Source organism: Rhopalosiphum maidis, chromosome 2 (assembly GCF_003676215.2).
Source record: "Rhopalosiphum maidis isolate BTI-1 chromosome 2, ASM367621v3, whole genome shotgun sequence".
In the NCBI taxonomy this organism is placed as follows: domain Eukaryota; kingdom Metazoa; phylum Arthropoda; class Insecta; order Hemiptera; family Aphididae; genus Rhopalosiphum; species Rhopalosiphum maidis.
The window spans coordinates 88,382,934-88,405,976 of NC_040878.1; the positions used below are offsets into that span (position 1 = coordinate 88,382,934).

At 28.8% G+C, this 23,043-nt stretch overlaps 6 protein-coding genes and 1 non-coding gene across 11 annotated transcripts; 2 read left to right on the forward strand and 5 right to left on the reverse strand.

The window, feature by feature from the left end:
* The first annotated feature begins 1,433 nt into the window (after nt 1–1,433).
* LOC113551494 (general transcription and DNA repair factor IIH helicase subunit XPD) lies at nt 1,434–4,280 on the forward strand. Its single transcript, XM_026953761.1, has 2 exons — nt 1,434–3,407; nt 3,710–4,280. Exons 1-2 carry the CDS (start codon nt 1,607–1,609, stop codon nt 4,177–4,179), a joined length of 2,271 nt encoding a protein of 756 aa, XP_026809562.1. The 5' UTR covers nt 1,434–1,606; the 3' UTR covers nt 4,180–4,280.
* An 870-nt stretch (nt 4,281–5,150) lies between these two features.
* Nucleotides 5,151–6,992, forward strand: LOC113553601 (dnaJ-like protein MG002 homolog). Of its 2 annotated transcripts, none has more exons than XM_026957003.2 (3): nt 5,151–5,393; nt 5,548–5,968; nt 6,342–6,992. In XM_026957003.2, the coding sequence occupies exons 2-3, from the start codon at nt 5,593–5,595 to the stop codon at nt 6,929–6,931; spliced, it is 966 nt and encodes a 321-aa protein (XP_026812804.1). In that variant the 5' UTR covers nt 5,151–5,393; nt 5,548–5,592; the 3' UTR covers nt 6,932–6,992. The 2 variants fall into 2 exon arrangements, with proteins under 2 accessions (XP_026812804.1, XP_026812803.1); XM_026957002.1 differs by having other exon boundaries at nt 5,561–5,968.
* Nucleotides 6,993–7,878: 886 nt separating this feature from the next.
* On the reverse strand, nt 7,879–9,318 carry LOC113553184 (AN1-type zinc finger protein 1-like). Its single transcript, XM_026956368.1, has 3 exons — nt 9,117–9,318; nt 8,732–8,947; nt 7,879–8,680 (listed from the first exon to the last, which is right to left on the reverse strand). Exons 1-3 carry the CDS (start codon nt 9,285–9,287, stop codon nt 8,213–8,215), a joined length of 855 nt encoding a protein of 284 aa, XP_026812169.1. The 5' UTR covers nt 9,288–9,318; the 3' UTR covers nt 7,879–8,212.
* LOC113553185 (anaphase-promoting complex subunit 13) lies at nt 9,261–9,802 on the reverse strand. Of its 4 annotated transcripts, none has more exons than XM_026956372.1 (2): nt 9,666–9,802; nt 9,261–9,547 (listed from the first exon to the last, which is right to left on the reverse strand). In XM_026956372.1, the coding sequence occupies exon 2, from the start codon at nt 9,529–9,531 to the stop codon at nt 9,298–9,300; it is 234 nt and encodes a 77-aa protein (XP_026812173.1). In that variant the 5' UTR covers nt 9,532–9,547; nt 9,666–9,802; the 3' UTR covers nt 9,261–9,297. The 4 variants fall into 4 exon arrangements, with proteins under 4 accessions (XP_026812173.1, XP_026812171.1, XP_026812172.1 ...); XM_026956370.1 differs by having other exon boundaries at nt 9,635–9,785; XM_026956371.1 differs by having other exon boundaries at nt 9,631–9,780.
* Nucleotides 9,803–11,016: 1,214 nt separating this feature from the next.
* On the reverse strand, nt 11,017–17,752 carry LOC113554015 (dynein regulatory complex protein 11). Its single transcript, XM_026957655.1, has 8 exons — nt 16,919–17,752; nt 16,642–16,846; nt 16,315–16,556; nt 16,088–16,249; nt 12,641–13,035; nt 12,055–12,196; nt 11,502–11,732; nt 11,017–11,298 (listed from the first exon to the last, which is right to left on the reverse strand). Exons 1-8 carry the CDS (start codon nt 17,750–17,752, stop codon nt 11,077–11,079), a joined length of 2,433 nt encoding a protein of 810 aa, XP_026813456.1. The 3' UTR covers nt 11,017–11,076.
* LOC113555336 lies at nt 14,125–14,246 on the reverse strand. Its single transcript, XR_003405360.1, has one exon. It is a non-coding gene; the product is annotated as a U5 spliceosomal RNA (small nuclear RNA).
* Nucleotides 17,753–17,988: 236 nt separating the features above from the next.
* Nucleotides 17,989–23,026, reverse strand: LOC113552840 (oligopeptidase A). Its single transcript, XM_026955812.1, has 14 exons — nt 22,798–23,026; nt 22,419–22,582; nt 22,139–22,350; nt 21,896–22,063; nt 21,260–21,351; nt 21,003–21,191; nt 20,740–20,855; nt 20,457–20,583; nt 20,164–20,370; nt 19,922–20,096; nt 19,734–19,846; nt 19,506–19,664; nt 18,314–18,532; nt 17,989–18,244 (listed from the first exon to the last, which is right to left on the reverse strand). The coding sequence occupies exons 1-14, from the start codon at nt 22,899–22,901 to the stop codon at nt 18,112–18,114; spliced, it is 2,178 nt and encodes a 725-aa protein (XP_026811613.1). The 5' UTR covers nt 22,902–23,026; the 3' UTR covers nt 17,989–18,111.
* Nucleotides 23,027–23,043: the final 17 nt, after the last annotated feature.

Genomic DNA, 23,043 nt, shown 5'->3' on the forward strand with positions numbered 1-23,043 from the left:
CAATATGTACATAATAAATTTATAAATAACTAATAAAGAATGAATGCCTGTTTTTTTTTTTATTTTTGAATGGGTAAGATTTTTAAAACCTGATGATAAATTAACATAGTTTAAAATATTCCTATATAAATATTTTATATTAATAGGATATTTTTTTAACTTTACTAAATTTTAGTAATTTTGAGAATATTTTTACATGTTTCTCATTTCTAGCTAATTTATATTTGCTCTAAAAACTTCTAGCTATATGAATGATATAATCCACAAAAAAAATATCTAAAAATTAAAATTCGAGAGACAAGAATGTACACTAAAAATTGATAAAAAAAAGCTGATATTATAATATCGTACCTAAATTATTTAATTACAAAAATGTGTAACAAATTAAAAGATTTAAATAATACTTATAACACTTAAATAGTTATTAGTTTTAAAAGAATTTTACCACCCATATTCGTGGTCTTAAGGTATTTTTTCAGATTATAAACCATAATAATTTTTATTTTTTGATTAACAAAATAAAATACATAATATCTAAGTGGATATATTTTAAGGGATTAAGCATAGGCAATATATTATACGTGCTTTCATACGCGAAATTCGCGAATTCTAGCAGTTTTATTATGTTAATATAAAAAAAAATAGTCTTTCCGAATCAACTACGAAATGTTCCAAAAAGAGAATAAAACCTTACACAGCTTCAATTATTTCAAAATACATGTACAGCCGGGAACCCGTTGCATATTAAATAGTATGACGTTTTTTTTCTTTTTTATATGATGAAAACATAAATTTGGACAGAATACAGGTCGACAAATTGGATTTGATTATACAATTATAACCTAATCTAAACAAACTTTAAAAACGTTGGACAACAAAGGTAATTAGTCAGCACTTAGTTTCAAACAGTGGCGTAATCAGTGAAATTTTGTGGTTCTATTGCCTATATCTATAGGAAGTGAAGTCCTCTTCAAAAAATGAACTGAAATTATTAATTAGTGATGTTAGAAAGAGTGTAATGATAAAAGCTAATAACAATATTTTAAATAATTGTTAGCTATACGCTATACTATACTTCAAAATTAACTTTTTAAGCTTTTGTTTGATGAAAAAAAGATTATTTCTTATTTTTTTTTTTTTTAAGTCGTGATATAAGCACTGTGATTCACCCACTTGAGCGGACCTGAGGAAGAGGGTCGTATTAAACGCTATTGGCTCTAAGGATCAGTCACTTCCGGACTACTATGATATCTCGAACTCTCGAATAGCACGGAAGAACAAACACGTAGCAGAACAATAATAATACAATTAATTATTCGACATAATAATATTTCGATATTTCGGAGTAATACATTTTGAGCGTAATGTCGTTTGTCGACACAAGCTTGTTGCGCTCTGTGTCGGCTTTGATAAGGACGGTATCACTACCGATAACGAAATGAAAACAAACTCCAGACTCGAGACTGGAGTGGCCGAATAAATATTTATTAGAATGTGCGTTAAATTCAAACATTTGATTTTAAAAAAAAATTTCTACAGATAGTCAATGCCACCGCAACACTTTTAAGTTCTTAACGTGAAAACGCGTGACCACAAAAAAAAGAAAATGAAGTTTTTCATCGACGAGTTGGAAGTTTTATTCCCGTACGAGTACATATACCCCGAGCAGTACGCATACATGGTGGAACTAAAAAAAGCGATAGACGCCAAGGGGCATTGCCTGCTCGAGATGCCCTCGGGAACTGGTAAGACTATCACTATACTATCGCTGATCGTCGCTTACATGATGAAGTATCCGGCGAAACTCGCCAAGCTTCTGTACAGCACCCGAACGTTGTCTGAGATCGAAAAGGCGGCTGAAGAATTGCGCGTGCTGTGCGACTACTACAAGTCGAACAAGTACGATGCCAACGTGTTGGGAGTGGTGCTGTCGTCCCGCAAGAACTTGTGCGTTCATCCGTCAATCGCCGGCGAAATAAACGGTCGTGTGGTGGACGCTCGCTGTCACGCGCTGACCGCGCCGTTCGTACGGGCTCGCCATGCCGACGGCGAGACCGTCAGCGTGTGCGAATTCTACGAAAAACTCGATTCCCTGGGCAGAGACACGATTCTACCTCCAAACATCTACAACATTGAGGACTTGAAAGAATTGGGTGTAAAACAAGGTATTTGCCCTTACTTTATGGCCAGACAAACCCTTATACATGCCAATGTCGTCATATACAGTTACCATTACCTCTTGGACCCGAAAATCGCCGGTATAGTTTCCAAAGACTTCAACAAGAATACGATAGTGGTGTTTGATGAGGCGCACAACATTGACAATGTTTGTATAGACTCATTGAGTTCGCACATCACTAGCAAAAATCTGGACAAAGCTTTGGAAGGACTCAATAAATTGGACACTGAGATCACGGCTATGAAAGAGAGGGATTCGCAGAGATTGAAAGAAGAATATAGAAAAATGGTCGACGGCTTGAGGGAAATTTATAGAAACCGCGAAGCCAATGCAGCCCTAGCTAATCCAATTGTACCCGATCAAGTGTTAAAAATCACCGAATTGCCGGGCAGCATCAGAAGTGCTGAACACTATATTGGTTTTATGAAAAGGTTCATTATGTACCTGAAACTCAGAATGAACTCTACCACTGTAGTACAAGAAACTCCTATAATGTTCATTAAAGATGTATACCAGAAAGTATGTATAAATAGAAAACCGCTAAGGTTTTGTACTGAACGGTTATCGTCGTTGCTGAGGACATTAGAAATATCTGAAATCATAGATTTCTCTCCGCTTATCACAGTTGCTCAATTTGCCACTTTAGTTTCTACTTACATGAAAGGATTTATGATAATTATAGAACCGTTTGATGAAAGGTCATCAACAGATAGCTGTGTCATGCATTTTAGCTGTTTAGATGCCTCGATTGCCATTAAACCAATTTTAGATTATTTCAATACTGTTCTTATAACTTCTGGAACTTTATCGCCATTAGATATGTACCCCAAGATTTTGAACATCAACCCAGTTATAATGACGTCTCTAACCATGACGTTGTCCAGACAGTGTTTCTTACCAATGGTGGTTGGTCGAGGTAATGATCAAGTAGCACTAACGTCCAAATGGGAATCAAGAGAAGACTCCTCTGTTGCACGTAACTATGGACATTTGTTATTGGAAATGGTAAAAGTGGTACCCGATGGTGTCGTGTGTTTTTTTCCATCATATCTATACATGAAATCTGTTGTAGCTGCTTGGTATGATCAAGGATTAATTGAAAAGATTCTAGATTACAAATTGATATTTATCGAAACACAAAATATTGTTGTTACTAATCATGCAATAAAATGTTATGCAGAAGCCATAGAACGAGGAAAAGGAGCGTTGTTGTTGTCTGTTGCTAGAGGTTTGTTATTTTTATATTCACACATTATGTTTTAATAATAAAATATTGTTCAAAAATATATTTTAACCAAACACCATTTTCATTATTTATACTTAACTAAAAGTAAGCTATAAATAATTGTATAACTATTTAACTGTTTTATTCAGTTTGAAAATATTAAGTACATTTATTCATATTTATGTCCAATTTTAAAATAATTTCTTTAAATCTTGTAAAAACATAACATTTGTTGAAACAAAAAAATAAATAAATAATTTTTGTGTTTTATTTTTTTAAGTAATACAAATTATCTTTGTTTTCAGGTAAAGTGTCTGAAGGAATGGATTTTGATCATCATTATGGTCGAGCAGTAATTGTTTTGGGTATGCCATATGTCTATACTCAATGTCGTATATTAAAAGCTCGCATGGAATATTTATGCAGTCAATACCAAATATCAGAAGGTGATTTCTTAACATTTGATGCGATGAGGCACACTGCCCAATGTGTTGGACGAGCAATACGTGGTAAAATGGACTACGGCATCATGGTGTTTGCAGACAAAAGGTTTGCCAGACATGATAAAAGAAGTAAATTGCCTAAGTGGATACAGGCATATCTAACTGACAATGTTTGCAACTTAACGGTAGATGAAGCTGCACAAATGTCTAAACGTTGGCTAAGATATATAGCACAACCTGATCCAATTGAAAATCAAATGGGAATATCATTATTAGATGTAAATGGACTGAATAAAACTGATTTCTTAACAAAAGTGGTTCAAAAATGTTGAATTGGTATTCCAATTCCATATCAAAATGTATAGCTATGTAATTTATATTTTTTGTAATTTTGTCTAAACTTTATTAAAGTTTATCCTTTTAAGTGTTCAAATTATTTTTTATTTGTAACCAAAAATGTATTATATTATAGTTTGTTATAAGATTTTTTACAAAATTCCTCAAAAACAGAAACTTTTCTACTATTAATAAAATAATAAATTATATTTAAATTGTATGTTAGTTCTCGTGAGAATCGCAGAAAACACATTTATTTTATTATATTAAAGTGAAAAAATTGAATTTAAAACATGTGTACTCTTAACAGACTTAACCATTGTTCATTGATATATTAATATGTTAAATTATATATTTTCTATTTATAGTTGATCTTCCAATATTTTTTAAATTTTGAATGTATTTATGAATGTTTCGATTTTACAATCAGATATATTTTTGTGTCTGGTAACACTATCTACAAGAAAAAATTCACTGCTCGTCTACTTTGATAGAGATTTTTTGTAACTAATTGGATCTAGTTGGTACTTTTGAGATTTCAAAATAAAAAATTCTCAGTTCTTTAATAAAATAATCAGGTAAAGCTAAAAATGATATGAATATTTGTTAACATTTAAATATTATCATTAAAATAATAAATTGTTGGATGACCAAAAAGTTAAATTGAATTAAAATTTAACACATTCATTATTTATGTAACTATGTAAGTAATAACAGTGTTTATTCAATGTCTCAATGACGAGGTATACTCGACTCTTGCAAATTAGTAGTTACATATGAAACAGAGCGGTTACCATACTTTCGGGATATAAATATAAGTAGAGTAGACACTTATAACCATTGATTAAATATACAAATATTGGCGAACGCCAAACAGTTTTGTTATTTGTTTAATCTTTTACCATCTGTTCTGTGGTGCATATCTATGTATTTATATTATCTATAGTAACTTCACAAAAAATGATAATAGTATCAAAAACCGACAGCGGACAAATCTTTAAATATATTTTTTCTGAGGAACAATAATTATGAACGTTTTTACTAAAATGTTCAACTATACTTACTAGTGCTCGCAAATCTCGCACTACTGTCATCTGTTGAGGCCGGTGGGCCCTGTTTACTGTTAGTAAATGTTTTTAATCAAATCCACTGCGGAGACGTTTTCATACGTAGCGGAATTGAGCCGTTCGTGATATTCGATTGACCATGCGTAAGTGTACTGTGCACTTAATTTTTCAATATAATTTTATGTATGACGTGTTTGACATTTGTCGTTCACTAGTACAGTAGTGCAGAGCTATTCATTTAACTGCGATGCGTGAAACTATCAAGAGAATGTTTTCTAAAATCACATTTTAACGCAGGTTTATACTGCAGGTTGGTCGGCTGCACGATGCGCGTACCAAACTATGTTTTCTGGAAAGCTGATGTGCCCTACTACTGTCGACGTCATGACACTGCGGAGCCACGGTTTCTGGCTGAAATGTTGGCGGACAGACCTAGCCATTGTATCAAGAAAAAAGCTGATGATATGTTTTGCTCCCAGACGTTGTTTCAATGTTACTATCCCGTTGAGAGCGTCAAGAAATTATTACGATGTACTGGGCGTTCCGAGAGATGCCAATTCCAAGCAAATCAAAGATGCTTATTACAAATTGGCAATGAAACACCACCCCGATAAAAATCAAGGAGTACTTACTAAGCAGTTTAGAGACATCAAAGAGGCATACGATATATTGAGCAATGAATCTAGTCGGACGAAGTACAATAACAGCATGGGTACAGGTACTTAAGACACTGACATACTTGTACATGTATTTCATTACATATATTTTTTTCTTGTTAATTATCTGACAAATTCCAATGTAACTTAATTCTTGATCTTAAAAATTAATAATATTATTTTTGTATAACATTAAACATGTCATATTTTTGAACAAATTAAAAGTATGTATAAAATATTTAGGAATAGGTAACAATAAATAAATAATTTAAATTTACTTTTCATATAAGCATAAAATATATACACAGTATATATTTGTTTATTTCTTTCTTGTTTGTTTATTCAAATTATAGATGATTAACATTTATTTCTACATTTATATTTAAATATCTAAAGTAGTAAAATATTAACCAAGAATTATGTTATTTTTTGCAGGTTCTTCAAATAATAATTATAGAAATCAGAATAGTAGTACATCTAGTGATTGGACATCCAATTCTTTTTATGGTCGTTATAACACAAATTATGAATATACATCTAATAATAAAAACTGGTCAAGAACTGAGTACAATTATACAAGAAACAGACACGCTGGAGGCTTTGATTCACTTAAACCTTTTAATGTATTTATAAACGTAATTACAGTACCCAAGACTATTGTAAAAACTCAAATTGATTTAATGTTATTGAGTTTTATCAAAAACCGTACATTAAAATGGATTTTGTTTCATTTATTTCAATATCTATGGACATGGGGATTGAATAATTTGAATTATAATGTGCTGATATCATCGTCATCACCTAACAGTGCATTAGGAGAGTTCATCAGGAGTTTGCTCGAAAACCGAACGATAAGAATCGAACTAACGGAATTAGAAGCAATAAAGGGTAAAGCAGTCAGAGTGAATGTTAGTGAAAATGAAAAAGTGCTCGTGGTCAATATACCTAAGGGAGTACAAAGAGGTCAATCATTCTACTTGTTTTACCTGGTTGACAACGATAATAATGCCAAATTTAAAGGCTAAATTTTGTTACCATTTTACTGTTTATTAATTTTTATATATTAAAAAGTATTAATCTACAAAATTATGTATTATGCATGCCCTTTTACAATATACTAACATCAATGATATAAAAAGCTATTATCAAATATGAATGGCACAAGTGTGTATGTGTAAATAAACTAGTATAAAAATACACTGTCTCTAGACAGCGATAAAAATAACAAAGTAGTGCATACTGCTTAGATTTACAAGTATAAGTGTGGGTAGGAAAGAAAATACTTTAATTGATTAAATATTTTGAATCATCTATGACATTTTGACTGTTTATAATAATATTATAGAAGAAAATATTCTTTATTATTTTTTGTTTTTTGAACTACCTAACTTTTCTTAGAATCTCAATCTACACTTTACAATAGTGAACAGTAAACAGATATATATTTTATCATCCATGCTAGCATACACTCCTGGATATAACCATAATACTTTGGTTTATTACACTATTAGATATATGAATAATTCTGATTATTTTTTCTTAAAAAGCAATATGTTAAAATGTATAAATTAATGTACATACAAAATTATACTATACTATACTTAATGAAAATTATAATCCACAAAAAAAGATCTTATAAATCAAAAAAATATTAATAGAATTGAATTAATTATTTATCTATTATATTATTTAGTTTTAAACCTTGAATTATAATTCATATATTTAATTACCTAATTTCTTTAGCTTCAATCACTTAAATTTACTTGTAATTATTTTAAATGTAAATAAAATTCATGAGACTATATAATATATATAGTAAGACTAAAAAAAAAATAACTTTAAATTCCTAGTTATAGTCAGGAAATATACTGATTGCCTAATTTAGCTAATTTTAATCAAACATAAGTTCATAATTATAGTTTTATATATTTGTGAAATAAACTTATAATTACTATTTATTTTTATTACAAATTATCAATGAATTATTCAACCTATGCTGTGTTATGAACCAAATTAGTGAACTAAATGAAGTTAATAAAATTTACAATTTTGTATATGTGAAATAAAAGAATCAAAATAAGAACACATCAAATTATATTGAAAATATTATCTTATATTAATTGTTTTTCAATAATATAAAATAAGTACAGTCGTTCAAATTATAAGTTACAAAACCAGTAAACATATAGTTGAACAAAGTTATTTGTGTAATGTGGAAATGTACAATTTTTATCAATGTGTATGACAAAATGTTTATTATAATGGACACAAAAACATAATTCTTTGTCTTAATTTATATTTAGTATTTAAACACTTGATAGTCTATATTCTTCTAATTTTTCTGGTTCTATTTCGATAGGATTCTTTGTAACATCAACATAATGAAGAATTAATGAATCTCCATTAAATATTAATCCATCAGCAACCATATGACCTATTACAGAGTCCATTTTATTCGATAAATGTTCACCATCTTCTAGTTTGAATACACGCAGTTTAGGAGTGTTACTTTTATCATTTCGATTTTCAATTTTCAAACGAACCGCAAATAAATCTATTGTTCTACCAACTGTCCAGGTCTTACTGGTGAATAAGGGCACAGGTGAAATAACTTTATTATCTTTCATCGGTGGGTGAACAGTAAAATAAACTCTCTCAATCACTGGTATTTTATTATCACCCAATGCTTTTCCCTTAAGTTTCATTAAACGAATCTGTTGAGCCATACGTCTCTTTTCTGGTTGTAATTCCGCTTGCCTTAGACTTGCTTCAATCTAAAATAAATGTGATTAGTACTCATTGAAGTGATAAGTTTATTTACCTACTTTTTTATCAGCTTCTTCTTTAGCTATTGCAAATTGGTCTTTGGATTTCTTAGCAGCGTCTCTTAAAATTTTTCTAGCTTCTTTCCCCGGAAGTTCATCAAGACAACCATGATGTCTATGTGCAAGACAGTAATGTTTATTACACTTAGGACATAGCATTTCACAAGGATTTTTCAATATACAACTATCATATGTACATTCAAACCAAATTGTTTCCTAAAATATTATAAATAAATTAAATGGAATTGTTTACAATTTTTAAGTACCTTAAACTATCATTATGATTTATCAAGTAAAAAATAATTGTAATATTTATTATGATTCAAATTTTAAAGTTTAATTATTATAAAATTAATATCATGCAGTAGAATACTGAATTTATTACCAACTTTGGTGCCAAATCATTAGTAGATTCTATGGGAACACATTGATGATTATCAAATCTTGAATGGTCTTTACAAAACACAGCATGGCAATTATCACATTTGATTGGCAAAAAATCTAATTGTTTGCAGTCCTTGTTGGCACATTGTTTACCAAAATCTGGAAACTCCATGATAAATATGTTAAACTCGGGGTGGTGGAGGCAATGGATTGTCACTAAGTATGTTTGTAAGAGCCAAGTCTGTCCACTTTGTGTCCTGTTGGGTAAGCGTCAAATGAGCATCAGTGGCGTCTGCCTCAGGATCGGGAAGTTCTTTGATGGGAACCACTATTTCGTCAAATGATAAATTTTCTTGACGCCAAGGATCATCAATCAGTATTTGTAAACGACAGTTGGCTGGTGGGAAACTATCCATAACATTAAAAATTTACCTAAAATAAAAATGTTATATTAAAAAAATAAATCAAGTTCTATTATGAGGTAGAAATTACATTTTAATTTTAAGATCACTTACTTACATTCAATAATAGAATACAAAATACTATTTACTTTATTATTTAGAGATGATCTGGGTTCACAAGCTTCTTACTAAAAATTGTTAAAAAAAAACCGACAAAAATATATTTAATCAAATATCTTTAAGTTATTATTTTTTTTTTTAATAAAGTATAAACGATTACTCATTTTACTGTTACAAATGATAACAATCATTATGACCACGAAGTCTAGAATATTCTATTCGTAGTTACTACTTTCTATACCATGGTTAAATTAATACCGCGTTTTTAACAAATTTGAATTTATTTTTGTTTTTTTTCGTCAATCCAGGATTAATTAATGAATTATTAATTATTATTATAAGTTCTTTATGAATTCATGTTCATACATCAAACCCATAGCCATTTGTCAATGTCATAACTTAGATTTATAATTTGTTTTTCGTTAGCCAATCAAAACATTAAGCTTGTAATATATCGATTGAATCCTTGAAATTAAATTTCTGCCTGAATAAATTTTTTTAATTTTATAACAACACAAAAAAGGATTAATTTTGTATTCAATTGTGTTAAAGAAATTTGCAGCTAACGTCAAGTCAACCATATGCATTAATAATTACGGACGTCGAAGATTTTCAACGATTTCGATATACTCGGAACAGGTTGTGAGGGTGGAAATGTAAAAGTGACAAAATAGACATGTGCACAATGCACAGACCCGACGAACTGTGTGTAAAATTTAAAATTAATTATAAAACGTTATGATTTTGAACATCTCGACAAGACGGCATATTATTTAATATAACGTATACCTACAGGCCACAAAGTGTTTTTAACGTTTGCAATTGCTTTTTACCTTATACGGTTATACCCCTCTTCCATGTGTACAAAGTATTCGAATTCGAGAGTGATAAATTAAATCTAATAGATTTTTATATGTTTCTAATAGGTACATATGTAAAATATTATAGCCATTAGACCTTGCAACTATCTCATTTTATTATTATACTTTTGTATATTGTATTCATAGACCTTGATATTGTATTGTAAATACATACATTATTTGTATTGAAATAATAAAAAAACTTCGAAGTACGAATTTTCTATTGCTGAGTTAAATTATAGTTGATAACAACATTTTAATCAGCCATTCCTTATTTAGAAATAATCACCTTATAACTATAAACTCCAAAAGTTATAATTTACATTGACACCTACGAGTATTAAGTTCTTAAACGTATAAATTATAATTAATATACCTGAAATAAAATTTCTCTCAAATTGTAGTTATAAAATCATAGAAAAATAACTTAAAAGTTAAAATATTGAGCAATAAAAACAAAAATGCATGTACATTTTAATTATAGTATATTATACAAAATTATTTTGGAGTAGATTTTTAAACAGGTTTTTCTTGTTTTCCAAAATTTCAAAAAATGTTTTGGGAATAAGTTACATTCTGTTCATTTAGCACCCGCATGCTTATCGTTTTCAATCATTCGTCTTTCCACTTCGGCATCCAGTGACTTTTGCTTTCTCCGACCGAGAGGAGTTCTCGAATACCACTGATTGAACGCTTCATCTTCTTCTTTGTAAATTGGATCGTGACGAGCGAGTGCATTTAAGATTTCTACGTGCATCAAAGGTCGAATTGTCAGCTGTAACACTCTTTTGCAAGTCATCACCTACATAGGTACAAATTAAAATTCATTATAAATATTATAAAATATTAAATGTATTTTATAGAAATGAAACACAATATAAATAGTGAAAATACTGTGAAATTTTATAATATGTATAATATATAATAAACTCTAATGAGCTAGGTGCCTATAGGTACATAATATTTTAAAAATTTTAACGCTTCAGAAAAAAAAAAACACAATACCTCTTGGAGCACTTTAATGATGGTTCCGATGCTGTAGCCATCAGATAATTTTGCCAACGAGCTAACATCAAATTTTCGGCTGAGTCCACTGTATTGGAATAAAAGATCGTTCCATATGTGATACAGACTGGCATAATCCGGGCGAGGTATGACGATTATTTTCCCGTACGTGCCGGTCAAAGATTTTTGATCGCAATCCCAGGGACAGCAAGAAGTGCCAAGCAACAATATCTGAAGCGCGAGTACGTCAACATTATAATTATTATACAAGAAGAGTTTATTATATTAGTTAATATTTAATAAACAAATAAACATGCATAATACATAATACAGAGCGATAAATCATCACAAATAGCTCAATATTCAAACCTAACTGCCCAACAGCCCAATTTGTTCATCCATCATTAACTTGACAAGATATTTGGTAAAATAGTAGCTATAGAGCACCCCTTAGTACAAATCGGTATAGTGTATCGTGTATCGTATAATATGAAAATAATTCATGTAGATTGTTGGTATTATAGTTGGTAGCTGTTAAATAAATATACTGAACCCTGTCTGTCGGAGCGATAGCCTTGACAAGCTTAGGCAAGTCTTTTTTCAGCCTTTTCGGATCTGTCTTATCAGTTTTCGGTACTTTTTTCATAAACGTCTTCTCCGCGTCTTCGATGAATATTACTGACGGTTGAAGCAACCTATATATAATAGTATAAGTATATAATGTAAATTAAACATTTGACATTTTGATATAATATATAATATGCATTAATATATATATTAATATAATATAAATAAATACTGTAGTTTGATATATGAACTTTCACTTACACATTAAACATTTTAAAAATATTTTTAATTAATTAAAACTTCAATGATCAATACATTAAATTATAATTCTTTAATAAATTAACTATTTTATGTCTTTTAAACATCTAGCTTTACAATACTTATTTTTTTCACTATTTTTATCAAGACCCCTATAAATTATCTTTCCGCTACAATTCCATCTTTCGCAACCCCGCGCTCCTGCATATTTATACGACGCAAGCACAGCATTAAAATGACAGCCCCGGTAAATGGTATAAGTATAATAAATAATAATAACTCGGTGTATACACATAAATATAATATGACGCGACCTAGCAACTTTGTTGACGAGATGGAGCAACATGGTGAGTCCCGATTTTCCGGGATATTTTCCCACGATGTTGGCCGAAGTCAAGTCGAACAGCGTGGCCCCCAACTCGGTGCATACTGCGTTGATCAGCGTATGTTTGCCGGATCCGTGCGCTCCGGAGATGAGCACAGAACGCACCGCGGGCCCGGCCTGATGGATCTGGTCGCTGAGCATCGGCAGCACGCAGCTGTCCCTGACCGCATGTCTGACATCGCCGAGCGTTGGGCTTGGGTCGTTGTCCCATCGCATAACATCACAACCAGCGTACGATGCGTCCCCCTTGAACGAGTTCAACCGGGTGGCTGGATACTTACGTATGATACCGTTCATAACCAGCTCTTCGAACAACGATTCTAACTGTAACAGTATATTAGTATTAGAGTCAAGGATGGTTATTTTGAATGGTGCCTTCTCATCCCTCCACTGACTAAAAATATAAATTTATACGTAAACTAAATGTATCGATATAATGATTCTCAATATAATTGTTATTTTATAAACCATTATTAAATAGTGGTAGGTATTTCAGTATTTGAAATAATAATATACATATATGACAATAAATTTATAATTTAGTTAATTCTATTTTTCTTTCTCGTGAATCACCAATATAGGTACCACTGTACCAGGAAGCCAAGTAACTATAAACATTTACATTATAGTAACTACAATAAATAGAATACCTATATTTTTTATTTTAAGATAATGTTTTCAACATTGAAATATTTTGTTCTGCAGAACGAAAAAAAATGTATGCAGTAATACACTATTGATGATACACCGATGGATTAGAACTGCTTACTCAATAATAACAATATTAAGAGAACGATACACCCGCATATTGTCCCCGACCTTTATCTTACAAATGTAAAATATAGTAAAAACTGTTTTGCGCGGTGCGAGGGATAGAACCGAGAAGGTTACAGTAATACAGTCATAAGTAAGAAACAAAATCTTCACCATATAAAAAGGAGAACTTAGGCTATGGAATATCGTTTTTATTTTTCGATATCGGAGTTACAGAAAAAGTTATTAAAGTTCAAAAATAATGGATATTGAAACCATAAGAGCTTTTTTCGTATAAGTGGTATAAAAAAAATAAAAACGATATTTCACAGATAATATTCTCCTTTTTATGTGTTGACAATTTTATTTCCTTAGTTAACTTTGGATATGACTGTAGTCTTTTTGATTCTTTACAGCGCTAAACAGATTTTACTGTTTTACATTTGTAAGACGGAGACAACAAATGCGGGCGTTTCTCTTAAAAATTCATGATCTAGGAACTCTAGGTTCTATAGTAGTAAATAGTATTTCTTTAGTTTAATCCATAATAAAAAAGACAATGGAATTTTTTGATTTCAAGTGTATCTTATGGGCGATGGCCGATGGGATAAACGCTAAAGACGTTTTCATAAACACACTATGTATTACAGAAGCAATCGAAGCCCAACTCGAAAGTCGGGCAATTAAAAAATTAAAAATCACACTCCTTTGAGTGCACCCCTCCACGGAAATCTTTAGTAAAAGGCGAAAGATTTTTTCGATTTGAAAGGGCACCGGAGTAAATAAGAATATGTTGTGAAGATGTATTTAAGCCATTGTATGATTGAATTGGTATGTAGAACAAAATATGGATTACCACACTCAAGTTCTTTTTCGTAATGAATTCATACCTTTTTCTTCGTTTCAGGATATAAAAACTTGCCTTTAACATATAATGTAATAAAAAAAAATAAATTTTAGTTGTATGAAGTGAACTTAAATTAATTTATAAGGATGTAAATTCATATTTCTAAACAAATATATTATAAGCGCCATCTACTGGGGATAAAATATAACATTAATCTTCATTCTATATTTTTATACTAAATAGTATCAGAGAAGGTATTTAAATTAATAATATGTATGTTATTACAATATTACTTAATACTTAATATTTATATATTATATATGTGTATTTAAACTATACAATCTATAAACTATACTACACTGAACACAAATTATTAATGTAATAATGAATGTTTAAATGTTGTAATAATGCATAGCCACATAGGTAAGGATCCAGTAAATATCATTGACCAATCAATGAAATATTAATTATTATTACTACAGTAGTCATTATTCACTAGATAATCAAGACCCCCTAATATATTATGAACAACAATTGTATGACCAAATAAATTAATCAATTAGGTTATTATTTAAACCAAACAAATCCTATGCTCTGTTTGAAATTAGTAGCGATTACTATATTAGTAATTAGTATCTAACTTATTTAAGTACTAATCTGTTACAGACGTTACAGCACTATACATTTCATATAAAATTATACTGTATTAGGCTTATGACTTATGGGTTAATCATATTATAATTAAGCTTGTTTAATATCTTATTATTTGTCCTAAAATATTAGCTTATCAGCTTAAGTATGTCCTTTGTTGAAAATTCAAAATAATAATTTAACTGTTAAAAAAATATTTATAACTTTATAAGGTACCTATTATAATCGGGTTTATTACTAAATTCATAAGGTTCACTACTAGTTTGGGAAAATAGATACATATTATAATCTTATAAAATTATAATTGAAATCAAAATAAATTATTTTAAGTTATTATTTTTGTAATTAATATACAAATATTTGTGTCATATTATTTGTTATATACTTACATAGTAGAAGAATTAGGTAAAAATAATAATGGATAATGGATATGCATAAATTAATTTGAAGGTATTAAGCATAAAGAGAAATCTATTGGTATTGTTACTATTTTGTAAAAGCTATAAGGCGTAAACATTAAATAAATAAATTATACTAGAGATATAAATTGTACAGAAAAGGAATAACATTAATCTTAGTATACTTGAGCTATACATTCATTATGATGTAAGTGTACTTACTACTTACTTACTTAATTCAATAGTCTGTACTGTGCATTTATTGATATTATAATAATAATAATTAATAGCAACTAAATTTTACTTTTAAAATATTTACAAATCATAAACATTTATTAACAAAATTAGACTTAAATAATACTACACTTTACAAATGTTTTAGATAGCAATTGAAATAAATGTTTATGTTTTTAGAAAATTATTGTTTTTCAATTTTACACAATTTTATAAACATTAAATTGAAAGCCCATCAATTTTTTTTTTTTTTTACCGTATTGCAATATAATAAAAGCTATTTTAAAACCAAAACCAAATTAGCAATAAATCAATGTACTGACATATAGCTTAAACATAGACACATAGTATATTTAATCTTTATTAAGATTACTATTGCCTCTATTCTATGAACTCCCATATTCAATTACATTATTACTGTTTACTGCTTAGGCATTGATAATTTGTTTGCTGTTTAAATTATAAAATAATACCAATTATTCTTAATATTTACAGTTCTATCAGGAGTTAAATCCTTGTCCCGTTTTTTCTTTGCTTTTTTGCTACTTCTTTTTACTTTTTTCTGTTTTTTTGATCTTTTGATACGAATAGCGTTATCTTTATCGAGTGCATTTTGCAAAATTTCAAGTTCAGCTCTCAAATGCACATCAACTATCTAATAATGAAAAAAATAACATTTTTTCAATCCACTTTTTTGTATCAATTTAGCCATTAAATTACCTTCCGTAATTCACGTTCTACTTCGGCTACTTTTTGAGCCTTAACAATACTCTTAATAGGCATTTGACTTGTGTTTTTTGATTCATCCATTCCTTTCCATACTTCTTCATATTCTGAACTTGCTAACATGAGTTCTTGGAGAAAATTTGAAGGTCCCATTTTGAAACCAGTGTCTTCTTCATCAGCTTTTTTTTTAACTTCTTCCTTTGACTCTTTTCCCGCAATTGATTTACTCTTATGACCTAATGAAAGTCATTAATTTTATAACATTATTTATGTACAATTAACTCTACAATTTGTTACTAAAATAAAATCAACAAAACTAACTTTTGGTTCCTTTAGATGATGATTGACTAGTTGATTTACTATGAGAACTGGCAGTTTTGTATCTAGTATAAATTACTGCAGACCCACCACTTTCTTCTGATGGTAAATCTGGAAATTTACCAGTTTGTGATTTGACTCCCATGTACCATGCTCTTACTTCATCTCTGATATCTTCTTTCATTTTTTCCTTTACATGGTCTTTAATCTTTTAAGTTTCAATGTTTTATTGTCAAATTATTAAATCATAAATAAAGACATAAATTAAAAAAATTAATACTTTTTCTTTTTCCTGTATTAGTGCTAGCTCATATTCCTTCTGTCGTTTTGTTTGAACAATCCTTCTAGCACTTTTAACCTCTTCGGCTTTTTGTTGTTCTTCGGTGTCAATTGAGTTTGGGGGTAACATGCCAATCAACAACATTTCTTCAACAACTCTACTTCTTATTTTTCTCCGTGTTATAAAACCTCGCCATACTCTCTGTATTTTCATTGCAGCTTTCCTTGCATTATCACTAAGTTCCACGTCTCCAGCATCAGGTTTATTCATTGCTCTAACCTCCTTCATGAATTGAGCTCTCATTCGTCCTTGACGTGCCCTCTCATGCTTTTGTATCAATAATATCGCTTGTCGGATGGGCATTTCAACTTCAATTTTTTCTTCTTCATAAAAACCTGTTTTCTTCAATACTTCATCAATAAAATTATTTTGCCATTCAATTGTCTTAAGCCTTTCATTTCGATAATGTGATGGTATTGCCAGTTCTACATCTTGTGGTAATAACCCCAGCTGTGCAGTGGCTGAGTCTAAATAAGTAAATTCATTGTAGTTTAAATTGACCATGTCGTTTTTTAGTTCTAAATAACGCCCTAAAGATAATTCTAAAATGTTTCTAATAAGTATTCGTTTCTGAGGTTGAATAACTTGATCATAACACTCATCCAATTTATTAATAGCTAATATATAACTGACCATGACAGTGGACAACTCTTTGAATACAACAACTTTATCTTTATTAGTTTTAGATGTAAGTAGGTTTGAGTCATTTTTGGTTGCCTCGTCCAGTGTTAATTGAGCTTGTGCCCACAATTCATTATATGTTCGGTAAGACATGATCAAACATTTAATAATGTTAAGTTAAACAAAAACAAAGTAAATTTTATTTTTATTATCAACCCTTCAAACCTTTATAGTTGTTCATGTTTAATCAATAATAATGTGTAACTATGTCTGTGTTCAGTCAACCATGACACAACAAAAAAAGAATACTTATATAAAAGGATATATGTTTTATAAAATTATTCAGGTATTTATTATTCACAACATTTTTTTAAATCAAAGAAAAACAATTTAATGTCATACTTTTTATTGTATATTAGATTGAAAATATTTCATACATATTGAAACATAACCAATATCCTTATTTTGGATGTGTTAACATAATAACACATAAAACATAACTAAACTATAATTTAATTACTATCATCTTTATCGAGTCCAAGATCACTAATAAATGCTTTAGGATTAGGGTCCCGTCCTTTGAAACGTCTGAATATTTCTCCAGATGGACAGCTGCCACCAAATGCAAAAAAGGTATCTCGAAAACTAAAATTATTAAATATCAAAAATGTAAAATATGAAATATTGATGATGATGATGAGATTAGAATATTACTTGTTTCCTAAATTTTTAGTAGTTTCATCAGGAACTTTAAATGATTGAAATACATCAGCTGCTATTATTCTAGACCATAATCCTGAGTAGTAACTTGCCGCTCCTTGTTCATTAGACATAACCTCAGCAAACCTACATGGAAAACTGTTCCATTTACTTAATGGAAATCCATAATAATTACTCCACATTTCTTTCACCAGGTCATTCCAATTGGTTTTGCTAAAAGATAAGCATATTATTTGTATATATAAAAGAACATAATAAAATATAATTAAAAATTAAATACCTAATATATCAAATTCAATAATATAAATAGTAATGATGGTACAAAAAATATTGACACAATAATTATTTGTTAAACAAAATTTAAATTATAGAAAGGTGTAACTTTTTATTCTCTTACTCTGACCAAAATTATTTTAGAAATTAATGTTAAAAAATTCAGTTAATAAATAAATTGTAAACTTTAATAGTTATTTTTTGCCAAACAAAAGAGTTTTACAAAAGTCTTGTTTAAAAGTTATTTATTTACAAAACATACAAAATATATTACTTTAAGACTTTCAGTGGCAAAGCATGATTTTCTAGGTTGAGAATATGTTGATAAAAAAAGAAACCGGCATAATTACAATCATACTTAGACAATATCATACCAGAAATAAACAAACAATAAATTAAAAATCAACCACACCTACAAGTTTACAATTGTTGACAGTGATAACGGAGTTCATAATGATCATTTAAAAATAAGTGAACATCAAAACATGTCTTATAGCAGAACGTTAAACACCGCCCATTTTCTAATTTCCCCTGCACATCAAGCTTGGCGACTAATTTCACATTGTTTCATATTTATTTTTATATTGTATTTGGATATTTACTTGATTAACTCACCATATGGGACACCACTGACTCGAATAATTAGTCTATTCTAAAAATACTAAATAAACAAAAAGTTGTTGACAAATAAATATATTATAATTTAAATTTGTAATTATTTTCTATACAAAACCAAATTATTTGTCTGTGTTATAAGTGGTAGATATTGTCTCATTATCTCCTATGAAATTTTGCCACTGAAGATTATCAATTATTAATTAATAATAAAATATAATATTTTTATTTTTAAATTTCAGTAATTTCTAAATAATGCAAATTATTGTGTAATAAAATTATAATATTATATTCTTACATAGTATGCATTTTAATGTCAATCATAGATTTATATAGTTCATCACAAGTATTGAATCCAGCCATGTGTTGTTTGATTTCAGTCAATTGATCATTTGGTAATCTTTTACCAGTTTTGTAGTGGCTATTAATACTGTCAAATGTATCTTTATCATACAACCTACAGAAATAATTAACATTTTAAATGAATATAAATAGCAATATAGATATTTAACCAAATATTAATTACCAATGAATCATAAAATTACTGGTTATTCCGACAGCATCCCATTCAACATTATTTAAACCAGATACTTCAGCATAATGTACTTGACAGAGAACATTTTGCAGTAAATGACCAAACTAAAATTTAATTTTGCAAAAATATTATCAATATTATAAATTATTGAATTATAAATCAAAAAATAGAATATTTACTTTTCCAAATAAGGTTTTCACTTGATCAAAACTCAATAAACTTGGGTTTTTATTCTGTACTGATGGAAGGTTCATAATTAGAGCTGATAAAGGTAATACTTTTTTTGGTATCGATGAAGCAGTCCTATGAGTTACTAACCAACCAGGTTCACCGACAGCTTTCATTTTTTGTGGCCTGAAAATAACTTCTCATTATACATTCACTACCAATTTATAAATAATTAACTAATTAAAGTACATACCGAGAACAAAGGTCTAAATAAAATCCAGCTACGATAGAAGGGTCATTTTCATGTAATATTTCATAATATTTTACATCAGGATGCCAGAGGTCAGCTCTGTTTGGCATTTCTAGAATGCGTATTCCATAAAGTCGTCTACATAATTCAAACAGACCATCTAAAACTCGGTCTAATGGGAAATACTCAGACCATTGAACTTCATCGTAACTAAAAAAAAATTTATAAATTTTATATAAAAATGGATATAACATGATGAAGAAAAAAAAAAGAATTTAATTGGATACATAACTTACCCATAAAGTTCTTTTTTTTGTAATCTTGCCCAGTAACCAACATCCCACATTTGAATAGGGTATTCATTACCCTTTTTATTTGAAAAAAGTTGTAATGATTCTATTTCTTTATCTTGTAAGGGTCTTGCTGTAAATAATTATTTATTGAATAATAGTTTCATGTACATAATAAAATAGGTGATAAATATAATATATCAAATCTAAACAGTTCAAAAATGTATTTGTTGTACAATCAAGCAAAATATTAAATAATGAAAATAGTAAAGTATTTATTGTACAGTACCTTTATCCAATATTGTCAATAATGTATCTTCTATAACTGAAATTGAAGGTGCCATTTTTGTAATCAACGATAGTTCACCGTAATTTTTGAAACCCAATTTTTCAGCAGCTTCAAGTCTATAATTTATATAAATATTAAACAAAAATCAATGAAATAAATAATAATAAAACTAATCAAATATTTGAACAAATACATATATAAATATTGAATTCTTTATTGTTTTTGAAAATTTTTGGTAAGAACATAATTATTATTTAACTTACCTTAATTTTCGGATTTCTTCAACTTCTAAACCATTATTAAGTTCTCTTTTTTCGTCAGCAGGTGAACCAGCTTTTTCATAAGCTTGCCAAACATTCCAACGTATATCTCTGTCTGGACAATACTTAATAAATCTATCAGCAATACCCCATGTCAAGGCAACTTTCCACGGACGTTTCTTAGGATTATCTCTATAAAATTAATACAAATAATAAATATATTTTTCTTAATTACAAAATAATTTAAAATACAATTTTACTTATTTATTGCCATTAATATCAAAAGGTCTTCTGGAAAATCCTTGACTAGTTGTGGATTATCAATTATTTGTTGAAATTGACTCCATGCCATCTAAATACATAATATTAATTTAGATAGATAATTTGGAAGTAATTACAGATTTTATTGCTACCAAATAATGTATGATATATATTAGGGGTGGGCAACTGACGATCCAAAAACCTTTTTTATCTGGCCCACGCTACATTTTCAAATTACATCATAGAATTTCAAAGTTAATCGTCTATAGAGTCTATGCTACGTTTATGCTAAATTAAAATGCATATTTTGATTGACCTTTTTTTTTTGCTCTCTATACTATGGCTTGCTAAATTGTAATTTTCTAAAAATTGAGCCTCTAATAACTTTCAGTTGCCTATCCCTGGTATATATTAACACATGATTTTGTGAAGCAATCATTGACTAAACCAGAATTCCCAACAAATATAATGCTTAGTTATGCAAAAATAGATTTTTTTAGACCACAATGATTAAGCTTAATCCAATTCAGGTAATCATTATAATATAAATATTATAGCCTACAGTTAATAGGTATATTTATTTAGTTTAGCTAAAACAAAATCAATATTAAACAGTATAAATAGCTAAATCTTACTTCTAAACGAATTTTAAAGTATTTTTGCTTAGCACTGCATTTTTGCTTATTTGCTTTAAATGAATAATCTAGTTTTTCACTAAGTTCAAGTCCATTGAGTTTTCCTTCTTTAATAAATTTATTCACAACTGCTACTTGTTCTTCTGTCAATTTAGACAAATCAGCTTTCTATAAACAACAAGGGTATACATTTTTGTATACTTATTCATACAAAATAATTAAGTTTAAAAAAAGAATACTAACTTTACATGCTTCATAAATAGGTTTGCTGTTGTATTTTGTTGTATGAGACATGCACGCTTTATTGTGTATTGGATAATATATTCTAGCTGGCATTACTGACATATCAGCCAAATATAATGTTTTTAATACAGCCCATATTTGATCAAATTTAAGACTTAGATTTTCTATTGGTTCTAATACATCTTTAAATAAGTCGTATTTTCCATCTTCAACTAAAAAGAAAAAAGGTTCAAAATTTAAATGGAAAGGTTTTTAATAATCATTACACAAAATCATTTACCCGAGTTAAGGTAATCTTCAATATCACGTATACCACATTCAAAATCAATAAACTGATTACTAATTGTGTTTTCACATTTTTTTATATCTAAACCCGTAAAATTTGGATGGTCAGCATTTACTTGTAAAAGGCTTTCTGTCAAATCTTTACTGATTTCTGGCAATCTAAAACAACAATATTTAATAATTTATTGAACTCATTTAAATACTTACACTATTTAGATAAGAAAAATACAACAATAAATTACAATAGTTGTTTTATTAATATTTGATTTAATCAAAAATAATAATAGCTAATTTTGCTCTTTTATATAAAGAATTTTAAAATCTTTTTATAAGTACTTAAATTATTTTTAGCATTCATTTGTTGGTTTACTTACAACACAATATATCCATTTCGACTAGGTACTCTGGTTAATGCACAATTCTTGTGTTTTGGTATTATGTTTTGACACAATCTTGTGCAACGTGAAACAAACAACATTTTGAAACAATAATTGATTGACTTAACTATATAAAAATTTAATTTGATACGTTCTTATATTTAATTACTCAATTATAATACAAAAAAAAATAGCAACACTTTAATTTACATTTATAAATTTTCTATGTAATAAATTAATGCT